Raw genomic sequence first — 16,114 nt, forward strand, 5'->3', positions numbered from 1 at the left:
TCATCCCAGCCTAATCTACTTCCTTATGGAATTTTACTGGGGATTTTCTGACTGTTTGATTGCTGGGGTCAAAGGAGCTTTTTCCCCCTTTGTCTTCGTTAGGGAGACAGCTACCCTAATTAGCTGCCTGCTTCACATGCTGGCAGCTCTTGAATGTCTGTTAACATTTCACTCCACACCTCTCTGAGTTCAAGGTACCTTTTGCAACCTATTTAAAAGCCCGGGACCTTATATAACACATTGAACACTGTGCTCAAAGGAAACAATCCCAACTTACTTACATCCGTCAACCCCTGAATTTAGAGAAAGGTCTGGAAGAAGGACTGAAGATCGTTGAGTTTAAATGGTTCCTGCAAGAGCGATTCATTGAAGAGGTCCCACAATCAAACGAACAGTTCCTCCAAGGGCATGGTGGAGTAGCTTTTAGTCTGGGGTGGGAGATGAAGGTTTTATAAGAGACTTTTTATAAAAGTCTGAATGCCAGTTCTTACAGTGGGTATCTCTGCCTTGTACATGCTATACTCTGCCTTTATGGCTTTGTTCCCTTCTGCCTTAGAATTCGATTCCAGATCCGCCCCCCCCCTCACCGGTCGGGCGGGCAGGCCTGGGAAAACCAAGACGCCCTTTTCTGCTTTTCCTTGATGTTGTATATTAGTAGATATTCCTTCAAAAAAAGCCCAGCTGCATTGCCTCAGGTCCATGACAAAGCGAAGCATGGCCTGATCCCCGAAGGCCTGCACTGCAATCTCATCCTTGGGGTCCTTTCTTTGCCTCTGGCCTGATCCCCGAAGGCCTGCACTGCAATCTCATCCTTGGGGTCCTTTCTTTGCCTCTGGCCTGATCCCCGAAGGCCTGCACTGCAATCTCATCCTTGGGGTCCTTTCTTTGCCTCTGGCCTCATCCCCGAAGGCCTGCCCTGCAATCTCATCCTTGGGGTCATTTCTTTGCCTCTGGCCTCATCCCCGAAGGCCTGCCTTGCAATCTCAGCCTTGGGGTCCTTTCTTTGCCTCTGGCTTCATCCCCGAAGGCCTGCCCTGCAGTCTCAGCTGTGGGGTCCTTTCTTTGCCTCTGGCCTCATCCCAGACGCCCTGCCCTGCAATCTTAGCTGTGGGGTCCTTTCTTTGCCTCTGGTTTTTTTGTGTTGGCTCTTGTCCAGGTCGGCTGGACACACAGCATCTGGACAGCTATGAGGAATCCAGCTGATAGCAGGGCCATTCCTACCCCCAGGAAGCAGACCTCTACCTGAGCAGCAGCACTGCCCCCTGCTGGTGCGGTGGTGAACTGTGTCTCCCCAGGCAACCCCCCAAGGCATATGTTACAAAAGAAAGGCTGTAAATATATGTCCATTTATTGTTATAAAAGGATCACATTTTTGTCTCATGTAGCCACTGTGAATATATACAGTATATATATATATTTTTTTTTTTTCACAGTGGCTACATGAGAAATGTATAATATATGCTCTGTCCCTATGGCTCTTATGGCTCACCAAGTTTTGCATTGTATTAATGACACAAAGGTCATAGGTTAAAATCCCAACGTACACATGCTGTAATCCTTCTCTCTACTCTAAGCTATTACAGAAAAAAATGTTAGACAAATAGATGATGGTGGAAGATATGGGGAGGCACAATGTAAGGGTCTATTTTTTATGGGGGATGAATGAAGCCAAATTAAATATTGGGGAGTACACTCTCCCTTCTGATCCCTATGTTCCCATATAGTAGTGTCTAGATATTAAGCTGGAGAACCTTTTAGAGGAAACGGTTTTGTTTACACAGTTAGTGAGTCTTTTTGGCCCACTTGGTTTGTGTGAGAATGTCGCTGGGGACACCATGGTAACACCTGAGAAGGCTGTGAGGAGTAAGAGGACAGGCAGCCTGAGAATGTCAGCAGTATTTTACTGTCTCGCAGCGGGAAAACGCTGACATCATGCTCAACACACTCGAACTTAATGGAATCATTTGTTACATTACAAGTCACCTGCGATGAGACAAAGAGCGGGAGCAGATCGCATGGCCCAGAAAGGCCACTGGCCTCTAATGAACAGCTATTACTGCTCTGAGGAATTAAGTTCTTCTAAAATCTAATTGCGACACACACACACACAAGCACAATGCGCTCATTTCATTCAAGCTAGGTAGGGACACAGACTGAGGCAGGGCAGGTTAGGGACCACCTATTTCACATTCGGCTCCAGTATTTGTGTTTTCCTTAAACGGGCTATAAACTGCCCGCAAACAGAAGCCGTGACTCCCAAGGAGGTCAATGCGAGGTTCAGCAGACGGGGGCAGTTTCACGCACAATGGGAACCTACACAAAAAGGAGGGAATGTTGTCAAACACCGTTAAATGGGAGCCGGATCTGCCAAAGCGTTGTTGTGCCGTGGGTGAGCAGACGCCTGACATGAACGCTAATAGGCCCCAGCCTTGCTGGAGCACACAGCGCTGTGTGTGCGCTCACAAAGGCCGCCCGAGCGCGATGTGGGCCGATGTTCTCGCATGAGGAGCGAGGACTAGAGGCTGGAAGGCGGATCCCTCGGCCCGGCCAAGATACATTGATTCGGCGAGGAGGCCCTGCCGGTCGGCACGTAGGCCCCAGTGGGGGCATCCGACGGGAGGCATGCTGGCGAGGCTGCAGGGCCAAATCTCACATGGCTGCCTCGACAAGGCCACATCAGAGCACAAGCATGAATACACATTGTAGACACTATGAATGTAATCATTCATATCTTCATCAGTGTGGAGAGGAGCTGATCAGGAGGCCTGTGAGTGGCCTTTTTCTACTCTACAAAGTCCTGTGTTTTTACTCTGTGAAGTCCAGTGTTATAGCTGGCTTATTTCTGAGTCGCATTTGCTAAAGAGAGGGATTCAAAGATTTCTGAATGATTGCGGGCAATTGATTTGCGAGTCAGCAGCCTTTACAAGCTACTCGTCCCTCTTTCGCATTTATTCCCACTGAGGACGCAGAAGGAGTCTGAATGGACCGTATGGATCGTCTGCACTTTTCTGTAGCATTTCTTTGGGCAGGTGCTCCATCGTCTCCGATCGAAAAGGGGCACTTTGTACCTTTAAAGGAGGTAAAAGGAGCAGGTGCTCAGGTGCTCCCAGAGCCCAACCCCCCCCCCCCCCCCACGTTCCTGCTCTGTGTGTCAGGAAGTGGATGTTGGCTTTGTGGCGAGACGTGAGGAGAGCTGGGTCATGAACCCTGGTTCTCCGTCAGGGTAGAAGGCTTCTCTGAGCACGTTCATGCTTCATGTGTCCAGCCGACGTTTCCACACATGATGTTTTAGAAACCCAGCGGAAGTGACCGGCATTTCTGGAAAGCCACAACAGTGACGTTAACACCCAGCACACGTCGTACAGTTTTTTTTTTTTTAAACTGCATGAGGAAGTCGCGACAGATGCGAAGCGCAATAAATCAGACTTTACAGCCCTACATGACAAGCGTGGTCAGGGAGGACGTGGGGGATGGTCATGCGTCCCGCTAACTGCCGTGGTGCGGTCAAAGCAAAGGAGACGAGGACTAACTTACAGCTTGCGAACGTGACATTAAGCAATAACCGCCTCACAGTCACCATGGTGACCCATGCAGCACGTCCTGCAGTCCTCTAACCCCGATCGTGGGTCGTGCTCATTGAGTGCCATGTTTGATTTGAATGATGCAGGTGGGCACTGTTGTGCAGAAACCCCCCACCCCCAGGCTTTGGAGTATTCCACCCGGCCCCAGCAATTTGGGGGTTTGGGCCTGGGGTTCATTTCCAAAAATATATATATATTTACAAGCCATCATGTGCTGGCCCCCCCCCCCGACTTAAAAAGTCACCACCCCCCCAAATCTCCCTCCCCCCACAGGTTATTTCCAAAGAAAAAATCTTAAATACTGAGAAGGCTGCAAGAAAATAAAACAATTTTTGATATTTCTGACAAAAAAAAAAATGTAATTGCTGCCGCGAGGACCAGTTAAATGTCATAACTCTTTTCTTTTCTAATTGTTCTTTGGAGAAGAATTAGGATGCGGCACGTTAAACAGAGAAACCTCCAAAATTGAGTCTACAATCAAACAGCTTTGCAAAATACAAGCAGTTCTGTAAATCCTTATATAAGTCTAATTTTACGTAAGTCAGATTTATCTTCCCATACCGTTCAGGACACCTTAGAGCAAAAAAAATACATAAACCTAAAATATACTAGTAATACGTTCTAAAGAACACATTAAATTAATGAAAAGTCAAAGCTTAAATTTACTTAGCGCTTCCATAAACTCTACATATCTTGGATATTTTTTGTGCAAGTCGAGAGTTCCCAGTACACATCTGCAATGAAACGCACACTCGCATCATGTGGTGACTTCTCCTTAACTTCAGAATAAGCACCATCTGTGATTGCTTTCCCCGGAAGAACTGCTATGAATTTCTTGCCAGGTTCCAGACGCTTATGAGTTTACCATGTCCTTCCTTCACTAACTACATTACAACGCGGGTCTGTACTACATAGATCATTCCTACCCTTTGGACCCAGAAAAGGTTTAGGTTATACATTCTGACCATAACTGTCCAAATATTTATCCATCCATTTTTCATAACTGCTTGTTCAGTTCAGGGTGTCGGGGTTCACCTGGGGAATCTCCCAGAAAGCCCAGGTCATAGGGCGCCCTGGATGGGTTGATATCGCAGCACATGTTATATATTCTCACACAAAATCATGCAGTTTAGAGGCAGTACTTATCACATTTTAAGACCGTAGGTGAGATACATGGGAAAACTCTTCACACGACAAGCCGACGGCGGGAACTGAACCCACAACCTGCAGGGCTACACTGCCATGGCGCAAAATGTCTGGGCACCTATTTTGTCAAACTTCAAAAAAAGAAAATCAGGTGACGGGTTTTGAGAATTCATGCTCATGGACGACATTAACAGTGGATACAAAACTGGCAAATTGTTTTTAACACAAACCATTCATGGATACTTTTCATAGCACTGGTCAATATACAGACCCGTCGCATCAAAGGAGCTTCCACAATGCAAAGAAAGAGATCTGTTTAAAATGAGCACGCTGACTCCTGCTGGCACCGTACTGGCTGCACACTGGCTGCGCGTTTGCCTACTTCTGCCTTGTCACCATGCCTGAAACTTCAGAACATCCAGCTGTGACTCGGCTTAAATAAGGTGGTCGAGCTTATTGGGCTGCCGGGATTCCGAGTGAGGAATTCGTCACTGCGAGGAGGAAGCCAGGAGCAGGGACTGCGTGCCTGCGGCTGAATAGTAACACCTCCCACGAGGAGGTCTGTACGCAGCAAGGAGACCGCCTTGCTTGGAACTGTTCTGTGTGCCTATCACAGCATGTTCCTCTTGTTGTCTGTGGCTTATTATAAGCTAAGCCAAATCTTGGATTCAAAAATAAATATAAAACAAAGATCAGGATTTTAACAAGTTCACAGGAGAATAACAGAAAACAGATGTTTATTTTATTTAAGAAAAAAAAGCAGAAGAAAATCTTAACTCTTCCTATAACACTGGCTGGGATAAGTGGCTCAAAGTCAGATTGATGGCTGGATGGATGCAGGGATGGATGGATGCAGGGATGAAAAGAATCTTAACTCTCTCCACCATAAGCTAACATGGAAAAAGAATAACACTGGTGAACAGTCCCCCGAGCTGGTAATGAGAGGACAGGGCAGATATTGTGGTGGTTTCAGACCCTCTGTCAGACATTTATCAGTTCAAAGAGGACCAGGCTTGTCTTTAAAGGTCTTCTCCTTTGCAGATCTTTCCATATTCCTCCTAATGTGAGACGTGTTCGGATCCTGGGCCCACACACCTGCCCTGGACTTTAATTTAACATGTTTTAGTTTCTTATATTCCCCACCATGAAAGCTGATATACATATATATAGTACAAAGGAGAATACATAGGAATTTAAAGGAGGTTTTTTAAAAGGAGTTTTTAATAAGTTATTCAGCAGGCAAATCCTGCAGAAAATGATTTTTTGTTATTGTTTCACTGTTTTACTCCCGTTAGCATAAAATTTATTATTCTTATCTTTAAATGTTTATTTCTTGTATCACAATATTCCATTTTGCAGGATATTGTATTTTGTGTCCTATCCACTTTTAAATTAGTTTCTACCATATTCATATTTTAGCACTACAGTATATGTTCCTCAGTGCTCTATACTCTTGCTGCTGTATGCACCAGAATTTCCCCCTGGGGTCAACAAAACATCTTATTTAGAATCTTAAGACACTGTGAGACATTTATCAAAAAGTTTTATATAATTACTGCCAACTTTGTTCTATCAGTAGAACTCAGATTTAATGAAAGAAGGTTCCTGCAGATCTTAAAACTAAAAAATGTAGCCTAGTCGCTTAAATTCAATTCTACCAGCTTTAAGTCTTTGGCATTTTTTTGGAGAAATCGCCTGGTGCAGCACTACGGGTCAGTGATAAAATGAGGAGGTCAAAGGTCGGAGTTTTAGAAATTCTTGTCTATTTGGTTTGACGTGGAAATGTTACATTTGGCGCTTTGCTGACAAATGCTGCAGATTTACTAACCCTTGTACTGATTTTTCAGGGCAGCGAAGGGCTCACTTGGCGCTATCAGGAAGACACTACTTATGAATTTAGCTGTGGATTTTGTGAGATAAGCACAGAGTCATGCTGGCATCATTGCGACCAGCTTCCCTTAGTGGATCTTGGACCAATAGCAGAGCTGGTTTTAAAGGACCAAGCTTTATACTGGAACCTGGTTCACCACAAAAATCCCCTTCGATTAAATCTCAAGACTTTCTTTAAAAAACTAATTAATGGCCTAATTGTATGTAATAGATTATTAAATTATATGCATCACATCTATAAATGAACTGAACACTCGTTCACATTTTGTGACCGTTTTTGTGTTTTTTTATTCCTTAACACTAAGAGGGCGATAATTAATCTACACTATCCCACCTCTACTTAGGTCATAAAAGGAAGAAGAAGAATATAACCCGAGGGCGGGGGGAGACGAGGAGGAAAGGTCAATATCAAGATGGCTGCCCGCTGTGTATGGAGTGCCGTGTCCGGCGTGTGCTGCCTAGCCAGCTCTTTAAGCAGAAGCGTTTTTCAGAAAGTAAATAAGGTCCCACTCATTTGTGCTGGGAGTGTTCAGTGTCGGGGCATCCGCCAAGGTAAGTCTTACGGTTAGCTTTATTTTTTCCGACTGTTACCTTGAGTGAAGTTGCCTGTCATCATTAGCATGGGACATCGTCATCTTAGTCTTAGCCGGCTGTGAGTGTTAGCCCGGTACTTCGTTGGCAGACTATTAGCCGACTGTTCGCTTGAACGTGGTATTTCGTTAGCCGGCTGATAACATTAGCATGGCATACCGTTGTTCTGCTGTTATTACGCGCGTGGTACATCATTATTCTACTGTTAGCCGGCTATCGGCAGTAGCATTATACAGTAGCATTGTAAGTTAACTGTTAGTGTCTAGCCACATATATGACGTCGAAGCGCTGTCTTCGTAGGGCTGCTCGGTACCCGATAATTTCTTCCAGAGCGCTTGTCAAAAGGAAGTCCGTCCAAGTGGTTTCGGTCTGGGTAGTCAGTTCGCCGCGGGCCCATCCCTTGGTGACGCCTGAACTGGGCAGAAACCCTATTTCGGCTGTGTAATTTTATATAATGTGTCACAACGTTGTGTCCTTTTTTTTGTTTCTAGTGGTGGAGAAAACGGATGGCAAAACCACAACTGTAAGTATACATTAGATCCTGTAAAAGCCTGAAGTCCTTTATCCTCACAGTACATCTTTAAGTTAATGTTCATGACATTTCACCGGGTACTGTACTGTTCTGTATGTGGAGTTTGGCCAGACCTGCAGCAAACACGTGTCGGCTTCCTCACCACTCAGCCCTTCTGCCTCGATGTGAAAGTGGAATTGTTGGTGTAGGGCCACCTTATTCCCCCCCACAGTGAACTCGGCTCTCGGGAAGAGTGGCATGTCCCTGTGTAACCTTACCCAATGATTTTGCTGGGCAGATTGAGGGAATTTCTGTCGGAGCTTCACAGTGGCCACAGCCCCCGAACCCAGAAGGACAGTGTCCCATCTGCCGCTGGAACCTGAAGCACAAGTACAGCTATGAAGTGAGTAGGGTACATGCTGTACAGGAGCCGCCCAGTGCCAGTCACACACTGTACAGTGCCTACTCCCTAAAAGCACGCTTTCTTCCTGAAGCTCGGGCAGTGAACTGGGGGCTTTCTCTGCAGTGATGCCTTATCAGTGTGCCTCCAAAAAGCTTCAGGGAAAAAGCACATTCTTTCTCCATCACTGAAAGGAGGGACCCTTTTCTTCCCCAGTGGGTTTGGCCTCACTTAGGGACACTTCGCTGAGCCCTGCCTGCATATCTGTGGAACCAGCCTCACAGCAGTCACTCTGCATTTTATTGAATAGGGAGTCTGATAGCACTTGACGCCTGTTGGTTCTGATTGGCTCACCTAATGGTGAGAACGGCCTCCTCTCCTTCCTGCCCCCCCTCGGCTCCCCCTCCTGTCATTCTCAATGGCTTCTGACTCCCCCTGCTCTCTTTCTTGAGCCCTTCAGCTCCCCTTCTCCCTTTCCTATCACACACCCCCCCCCCCAAAGCTCCCAGTCTTTCCCAGTCCACCTTGCCCCCCCCTCCTTTTAGGCCCCCCCACCTTCACAACTCACTCTACTCTGCAGCACCCCTCCTGTCTTCCTTAATTTCCATTAACCCCCATCTCTTCCTCTCCATCCTGGTCCTCTAGATCCCCCTCGTTCTCCTTCCTGCCCCCCCTCCCCCCCAGCTCTGGGGGCTGCCATGTCTTTGGCTCAGATGCTGGAGCCGGGGGTGGAGTGCAGCAGTTCAATCCCCAAAGAGACATAAAATGCTGAGAAGCTGGTTTTGCTCCCGCAGCCTCTAATGCCAAACAGACAGATTTGGCTCACTGGTGCTCGGATCTGCTCCTTGGTCTGCCTCCCTGCACTGCCCGGCTGCTGGGGAAACTCCACGAAAAGCCTTTTATAAATCCATACATATGCATGCACTTACACAGCTGCTTGCTTGCGTGAAACTGTGTCCAAGGGTGTGACTAGAGCCTGTCTGAGTGCATTTAATTAGATTTTTCTCCATATAAAGATCAGTGCAAACTGCGTGTTAACCAGCCAGAATCATAACAAGAGCGTAACGGAGCTAATTAGCTGCTTTATTCAGCCAGACACTCTGTGTTTAATTACTCTGAGATGACCGTGTTTCCTCTTGTTTGTGTGGCATAATGTCAGGACGTCCTACTGCTCAGTCAGTTCATCCGCTCAGACGGGGGGATGCTGCCACGCCGGATCACGGGTCTCTGTACCGAGGAACATAACAAGATCGCCATCTGCGTGAAGATGGCACACAGAGCAGGTCAGAATCGGGACCAGACTCCTTTTATTCACCTGGTCAAAATGCACTAGGAATTTGTTTTGGTGCAGGTGGTGCCCTGAGTGTATTTAGACATACAGTCAAGAACAATAAGTAGAATGTCTGTCTCTCGCTTCAGGTCTCCTTCCGGATCACAGACCAGTATTGCCAGAAGGCCATGTGCCAAAACCCAAACCCCAGCTGAACAGGTGAGTCTTGCTGCAATTCTGTAACTCCCATAAGGTAAAACCTGCCCTCTCTGTTACCCCAGATACCTTGGCCGACAACCGTTACTGAAGCCTTAATCTCATGACTAATCGGAGTCAGAAAGATTTTTATTGGCCAAGTCTGTTGTATATACAATTAATTGTCTGGTGGGTGAGCTTTGGGACAAAATAATAAGCAAGACAATTTCAAGACCGTGTGCAAGTATGTGCACAAGAAAATCTGTGCATTTTGAACACTGTCTGCCCAGAGTAAGAAGCAGTATGGGTGAAATACGCAGCGACAGCAGTCCCAAGCCGAAATCAAAGATCTGGGCCGATCCAGGCATTTTTCAATTAATCAGTATCTGCTACCACTGCCCGATCCAAAGCCTGATCTATTTAATTTCCCGCATCCATCTCATTTACGTGAGTTGGGCAGGTTGTAAGGCTCTGTCAGAAGCTGCAGTAAGTTTGGGGCACATGGCTTGAAGCTACAACCTGTGGAGATGTCGGCCGTGTGCAAATTCTTTAAATTGGAAACTCAAAGTAGCCCAGCTGCTACCTGCAATGTTTACAAAGCCATCCTTTCGAGTGGAGGCTGCGACAGGCTGTTATTTAATACAACAAATCTAATGAGGCACTTCCAGGAACATCATAGGCAGGAATACGGCGAAATCATGTGGCTTAGAGGAGGAATCCACCAACACATACTGTGTGTGTGTCTGTGTGTGTGTTTAAATAGTTATTAAAAGATCAGATCATGACTTTGAATCGGCAGATATAAATAGTAAATGGATCTGATTGTACCAGAAAGGTGGATTGAGACATCCCTAATAAACAGTGAATGTAAATAAAGAGGTGTGATGCTGGGAGAACTTGCAGGACCACCATCTGGTTAAATGCCTAATGCAGTCCCAGTGACCTGGAGCTGTTGTTCACTAACCTTCCGTGGGCTGCAGGTACCTGACCCGCTGGTCTGTACGCTCCGTGAAGCCCATCCTCAGGAAAGGACTGAAGTGGTGCAAAGTCCGCATGCCGGTGGGCGACCCCTGCCTGAAGAATAATGTCCGCTACAGCCTCAAGCCTGTCTACATGAAGCACTGAGCGGCTCTGCTAGCAAAGACCACATGCACATTTCATCTGTAAATAAAATGAATCTGACCAGACATCCCCTTTCTGTTTGCTGCTGGGAATATGTGGCATTTGCAGCCAAGAACTCCACGAGCCACAGCCACTTTTCCTTTGTACTTTATTAAAAATGGCATTTGGGGAGGCTTGGTTCACGTCTGAAGCCTCCTGGGATCTCACAGCATGAAGGGTAGGTCCATGTTCTTGAGACCATCACCCATGTAGATGTATCCGTGTTGTGGAGTCATGGGCACGTGGAAGAAGGACAAGCCCAGCCAAAGCAGACTGCGCAGCACCACAACTCTGCTACCTTTCTCAAGCTGCAAGCTCCAGGACCCTGTTAGAAACAGGCCCCCAAGCGGGATGTTAGACTAGGTCTTGCGTAATAGGAGTTCGACACTCCAGTACTTAGGAATGGGGTTTACTTTGGAGGCCAGTTAGAATGGCGAGTGTCGTAAGTGTGCTTCAGTACCACATTGGTTGAGTAGGGGAGTGTAGCACCGTCGGAACAACGCACTCTCACTGCACACTGTGGGAGTTTTCTGCGGGCGCTGGGAGGCTCGTAGATTTAATGCCGTCAGAAATTCAAATCACTCCCCCCCCCCCCCCCCCCCCCCCCCCCCCCCCCCCTTGTGGAAAGTTCAACTGTATAACAGGCCAATGCTCTGACTTGAGCTTGGAGTGAAATCTGAACGCTGGCCTCTCAACCCAGAGAAGTGGAAGACTAATGAGCCTTTACTGGAAAAGGGGAGGCAGTTTTAAATAAACATGTTCCATGGACTTTTTTTTTCCCCCTAAGAATCCAATTTTTTTTTGATGGATTCCTACCCCAGTGCACTGTGGCGTGTGTGTGTGTGTGTGTGTGTGTGCGTGCGTGCGTGTGTGTGTGCGCGCACGTGTTTTCACACACCAACAGTTTGTGAAATCTGTTACACAATATATGAAACCCAGTGGGTTTTCTATAAAGCCCAAGCCCTAAGAAAGCTGCCAAGTCTCATGTGCTTGGCTTCTGTCTGGGGGAGCTTTTTACAGCAGCAGGTGGACCTGTGGTTAAGACCTAGACGTTGCCGAACGGCCATGTGTTCTGGTCCCTAAAAGGCCTATAATATTGTATTCATATATTACTGTACATGGTACGGATTAGTGAAATTTCCATTTCGGTTAACCTGCCCAACACATACAGGTGGCTCAGTGGTTAACAATACAGCCTCACACCTCGGGTTGTAGGTTTGACTCCTACCTTGGTTCTGTGCACATAGTCCTTACTCCTGTGCACATAGTCCTTACTCCTGTGTTTGTCCTCATTTCAGATTGTCTTTAAATGGACTAAAGTTCCACTTAAAGTCAGTACAGCTGGCCAGCAGGTGAGCCCTGAAGTAAACTTTATGTTTAAGTGTTCCAAGAGCTCCATCAGTCAAAACAATGATCACATGCTGCAAAGCCTTAGATGCTGATATCGTCAACACATGGCAAGGTCATGGAGGTGCACCATTGCTATGGGCACCTCACACCATTACCATATAAAGCCAGACACCAAAAACCTTGTGAGGTCAGGGTCAGATCGTCCAGGAACAAAATTAAGAGTTGAGAGGCTTTGCTCAGGACCCCAGAGATGGAATCTCTCTGCTGGCCCTGGCACTCTATGTGTGTGGAGTTTCCCCCCGAAGTCCAAAGACATGCTAATTGGAGTCACCAAATAGCTCATAGGTGTGCAAGAGCAGGTTGGTGCCCCATCCTGGGTTGTTCCCTGTCTTCTGCCTACAGGCTCCAGACCTCCATGACCATGAATAGGACAGGCAGTTACAGAAAATGGATGGATAAAGCCAGTAAACCTAACTGTACTGGGGTACTTCAACTCTGGGTTGACTGCTGTTTTGAAATGCATCAGTCACATGGGCGTCGCTGCCATTTAATCTGAGGGGGATGTGTCTCCCTCATGTCAAAATTATTTGTTTGGACCCCCCTCCCCCCCCCCCACATCCATCCATTTTCCAAACCGCTTATCGTTCTAGGAGCCTGGAGCCTATCCTGGAAGCTATGGACACCAGGCAGGGAACAACCCAGGACGGGGGGAGCAGCCCATCACAGGGCACACTCACACAGGCAATCTAGTAATTAGTATTAGTTTTACGCTAGTGTGTCCCCCCCCACATTCAAAATGCTTCTGACACCCCTGATCAGTCGCTAACTGCTTCATCAGTGCAGCACTGCGTCACCTCACTCCTATCAGATGAGGGCAGACAGGGGAATACAGGAAAGCACAGAACTGACAAACATTGTGCTGGATGTCTGGAACTGCTAAAATGCCCCCTTAAAAGCCTGCCAGCCTGCGGTAAACCCCTAACTCAGCATACATTTCAGCTGAGTTTAATTGTGCCTTGAGCAATCTGCGCAATGCACTGATTTTCATTACAGTTCTCAGATACTGCGGGGTTTCACTTCCTGTCATTTTGAACCATTAAAATTGATTTATTGCTGAATTTACTCAGAAAGGCAGAAAAGTAAGGTATAGATTGTTCTATTTACCTTTTGGTATGTCTTCGGTTAAGGAGTGCAGGAAATCGAGAGAGGGGTCCAGACGGGTCATGTCTAGAATCCGGTTCTTCTTCCCAGCCTGGGGCTCAGTGAAGTGACAGTAATTGCTTAGCTTTACAGCCTCCGACCAAGACAGACCTGCCCCAGGAGTGCAAAGGCATGCTGGAGTTAGACCCTGGGAGACGCAGACCTCTGAGTGAGGGTCTGTGTGCGAAGCTCACCTTCAAAGCTGCGATTGGTCTGGACTCTCCCATCGGGAGTTCTCGTGAAAGCCCCCCGTGGAACTACAGAGGCCTCCCGGTCGATGGTGAGCACTACGGCTGCCACTCTCTGCTCTTCATTCACCTTTACCTGCAGTGACCAGTATGACGATCAGAATCAGGATAACTGGCCAAGTATGCTGTCACACACAGGAAATTTGACTCTCAGGCAAACAGGACAAGACAATGGTTATACACAGCCCGGTTCATATATTCAGTGTTCGTGTATGTTTCACAAGTGTATAAAAAAAACTGCAAGACTGTTGTGCAAGGAATGTTAGAATAAATACATATGTACAACAAATTACAATAAGTACAGAGAGTAATTTACTCCAATGAGGTACTGTAGGATAATGGGGGGTAGAGGGGTAACAGTGCAATCACACCATAATCTGCATTCACATAAATGCCTTAAAAACTGCAGTGAGATGGGTGCCTTGCCGTTGAACCCGCAGCGATTTCCATCTGGGCGGCCTGGCCGCCCTCCCCCTGCTGGCGCGTCTCCATTTGCTCGTACTCAAACGAGGGGTCTCCTGTGAAGCGCCCGATCAGCGTCGACGCGTCAGCCAGCAGGGGCGCTGTGACCGGGGGCAGCAAGTGCCACTCCGTGCAGTCAAGGCTGGCAGGAGAAGAACACGGGGAAGCTGCCTTAGCGGAACCACCCGGAAACAGACTGTGTCTCTTCAAACACAGCGCTGCAGCCGCACTATAAATTCTTGGGTGTTATTGTTCTTACCTGTAGAGTATTTTCTTGGCTTTCATTTCATCTGCTGCCACCCCCCTGTGCTATAAAATAATCATTCTTCAGCCCTAAAATTTTCCCCCAAAAGAGGACACGGCTGAACTTATAGTTTACTTTTATGACCAGCAAGGATGTCTGCAAGGCAGCCCTCTGTTCACAGTTCAAAGTCAAGCCGCCACCCGCCGTAAGGTCCAGGGCATACTGTAAGCAGGCTGAATCCATTTTCTTTGAGGCGTCACATATAAAACGGGTTTGTAGACATCAGTTGCAGTGGGGGGCGCGGGGTCCCTGTCTTACTGCTACGTGCACGTCGCTCGCTGAGCGGTTACTAAGGTAAACAGACACCGCGGTAATGTGTTGCCATGGCTGCCGCAGTACGGAAGCCGGGTGGCCGGATCGCCCGTACCTCTGCCAGTTGCGCCTTCTCACCGAGATGGCGTTTGTATTAATGGCACTTGATCGCTTGGCTTGTGGCTGGCAGGGTTTTTTTTATTCCGCCGTCTTACAGCAGTAGGGCGTGGTGTGAAACCATGGCCGATAATTAGAAAGGAGCTGTGCGACACTGAGTCAGATAAAAGACGAGGGGAATTGTTTAAGGATGGGCATTTCAAATTTGTTTAGGAGCTGGCTCGTGTTTCGCTTGACACCGTATTATGAAAATAATAAATAAAAAACTATTTACCGGACACGCTTTTCCCATCCACAGAGTGAATGAATCTGGAATTAATCATATCTATTTTCTTATTTCCCAACAAGTCAACTGGTGCGACGCTTTGTAGAGAATTGGGACTTTTAATGGTGTGTAAGCTAAAGTGTCATAGGGGTTCAAGGATACAGTACTTTTCGCAAGGGTTACTAAACCAATGCGTAAACTCAAACAACACTAGATAAACCGATCGGACCGTGAATGCGTGTTTGCATATCATATTGATATGTGCCTTCATCATTTGCCACCGTTTTCTTTGTTTCGTAGACTAGGCGCATTTAACATACATTTCAGGGTTACCAACTTTGGTCAAATTTTCTGTTCCAGTCTCACATGCGCTCATGCACACAACATGTACGTAACCCCCCGACCCTTTTGATATGGCTAATTTTAGGTTTATAATGGAATACTATATATTTGGCGTGAGATTTCTTGCGTGAGCGTGAGATTAAGGCTGAAATCGTGAGTGTCACGCCACATGCGTGAGAGTTGGCAAAGCTGAAATCCATGGTGTCCAGGCCAGTCTAGACTGGGACCCGAAAAAGGTAGTCGTTTTTTAACCATAACCATAACCGGATAACTTGACCCTAGAACTGCAAGTTCCGCCATTGCGCAGCATTAACTGAACTCGTACTAACTTTCAGTGGAAATGCGCAAATCCTTAACGGTAATTTATACGTACTTCACGCCAAAGACGCGCTATGGTTGCATCAGCTTCTCGAAAGGAAGCGCGTGTCCTCAGTCACCTCGAAACGCCGGGGATTGAACCCAGTGCTGAGCGGGAGCGGGAGCGGCTGCAAACCACTTAAGTAAATCCTCCACCCGAAAACAGAAACTCTTCGGTCACGTCTAATTAAATGGCTATTACGTATTTATGAAAACTGACCATGGCTCATTCCTACTACGCAAAGATTTTCCTTGTCCTTATTAAATAAGTTATACTTTACTGTTCCCAGGGGGCTAATATTTAGTATGTCTGAATATATTGGTCAAATATTCTTTTTGCTGTTTGAAACATGGACATTATATTACTATATTTATTCTATTTATTTGTGATTTCAGGATAAAAGAAAACTTACCAATATAATAACATGGATCTGAACTGAATATGGACCGAATCTGTCACAAACACTCTTAA

General features: G+C 46.8%; 2 protein-coding genes across 2 annotated transcripts; one reads left to right on the forward strand and one right to left on the reverse strand.

Annotated features, from left to right (window-relative positions):
- The first annotated feature begins 6,982 nt into the window (after positions 1-6,982).
- On the forward strand, positions 6,983-10,771 carry mrps18a (mitochondrial ribosomal protein S18A). The gene is made up of 6 exons (XM_048986422.1): positions 6,983-7,169; positions 7,700-7,731; positions 8,018-8,122; positions 9,279-9,402; positions 9,539-9,608; positions 10,565-10,771. Exons 1-6 carry the CDS (start codon positions 7,031-7,033, stop codon positions 10,707-10,709), a joined length of 615 nt encoding a protein of 204 aa, XP_048842379.1. The 5' UTR covers positions 6,983-7,030; the 3' UTR covers positions 10,710-10,771.
- Positions 10,772-10,837: 66 nt separating this feature from the next.
- rsph9 (radial spoke head component 9) lies at positions 10,838-14,624 on the reverse strand. Its single transcript, XM_048986421.1, is given in 6 exon segments — positions 10,838-11,070; positions 13,260-13,406; positions 13,490-13,619; positions 13,970-14,147; positions 14,265-14,308; positions 14,310-14,624. Coding segments are annotated over 6 exon segments (843 nt in total). The 5' UTR covers positions 14,493-14,624; the 3' UTR covers positions 10,838-10,909.
- Between the last annotated feature and the right edge of the window lie 1,490 nt (positions 14,625-16,114).

Source organism: Brienomyrus brachyistius, chromosome 19 (assembly GCF_023856365.1).
Source record: "Brienomyrus brachyistius isolate T26 chromosome 19, BBRACH_0.4, whole genome shotgun sequence".
In the NCBI taxonomy this organism is placed as follows: domain Eukaryota; kingdom Metazoa; phylum Chordata; class Actinopteri; order Osteoglossiformes; family Mormyridae; genus Brienomyrus; species Brienomyrus brachyistius.

What these genes read in the sequence shown, in the direction of transcription:
- mrps18a (XM_048986422.1), top strand. Translation starts at nt 7,031, where the DNA reads ATGGCTGCCCGCTGTGTATGGAGTGCCGTGTCCGGCGTGTGCTGCCTA. An exon ending in CGGATGGCAAAACCACAACT is followed by an intron (nt 7,732 to 8,017) that starts GTAAGTATACAT and finishes TTTGCTGGGCAG; the next exon opens with ATTGAGGGAATTTCTGTCGG. An exon ending in GAAGATGGCACACAGAGCAG is followed by an intron (nt 9,403 to 9,538) that starts GTCAGAATCGGG and finishes CTCTCGCTTCAG; the next exon opens with GTCTCCTTCCGGATCACAGA.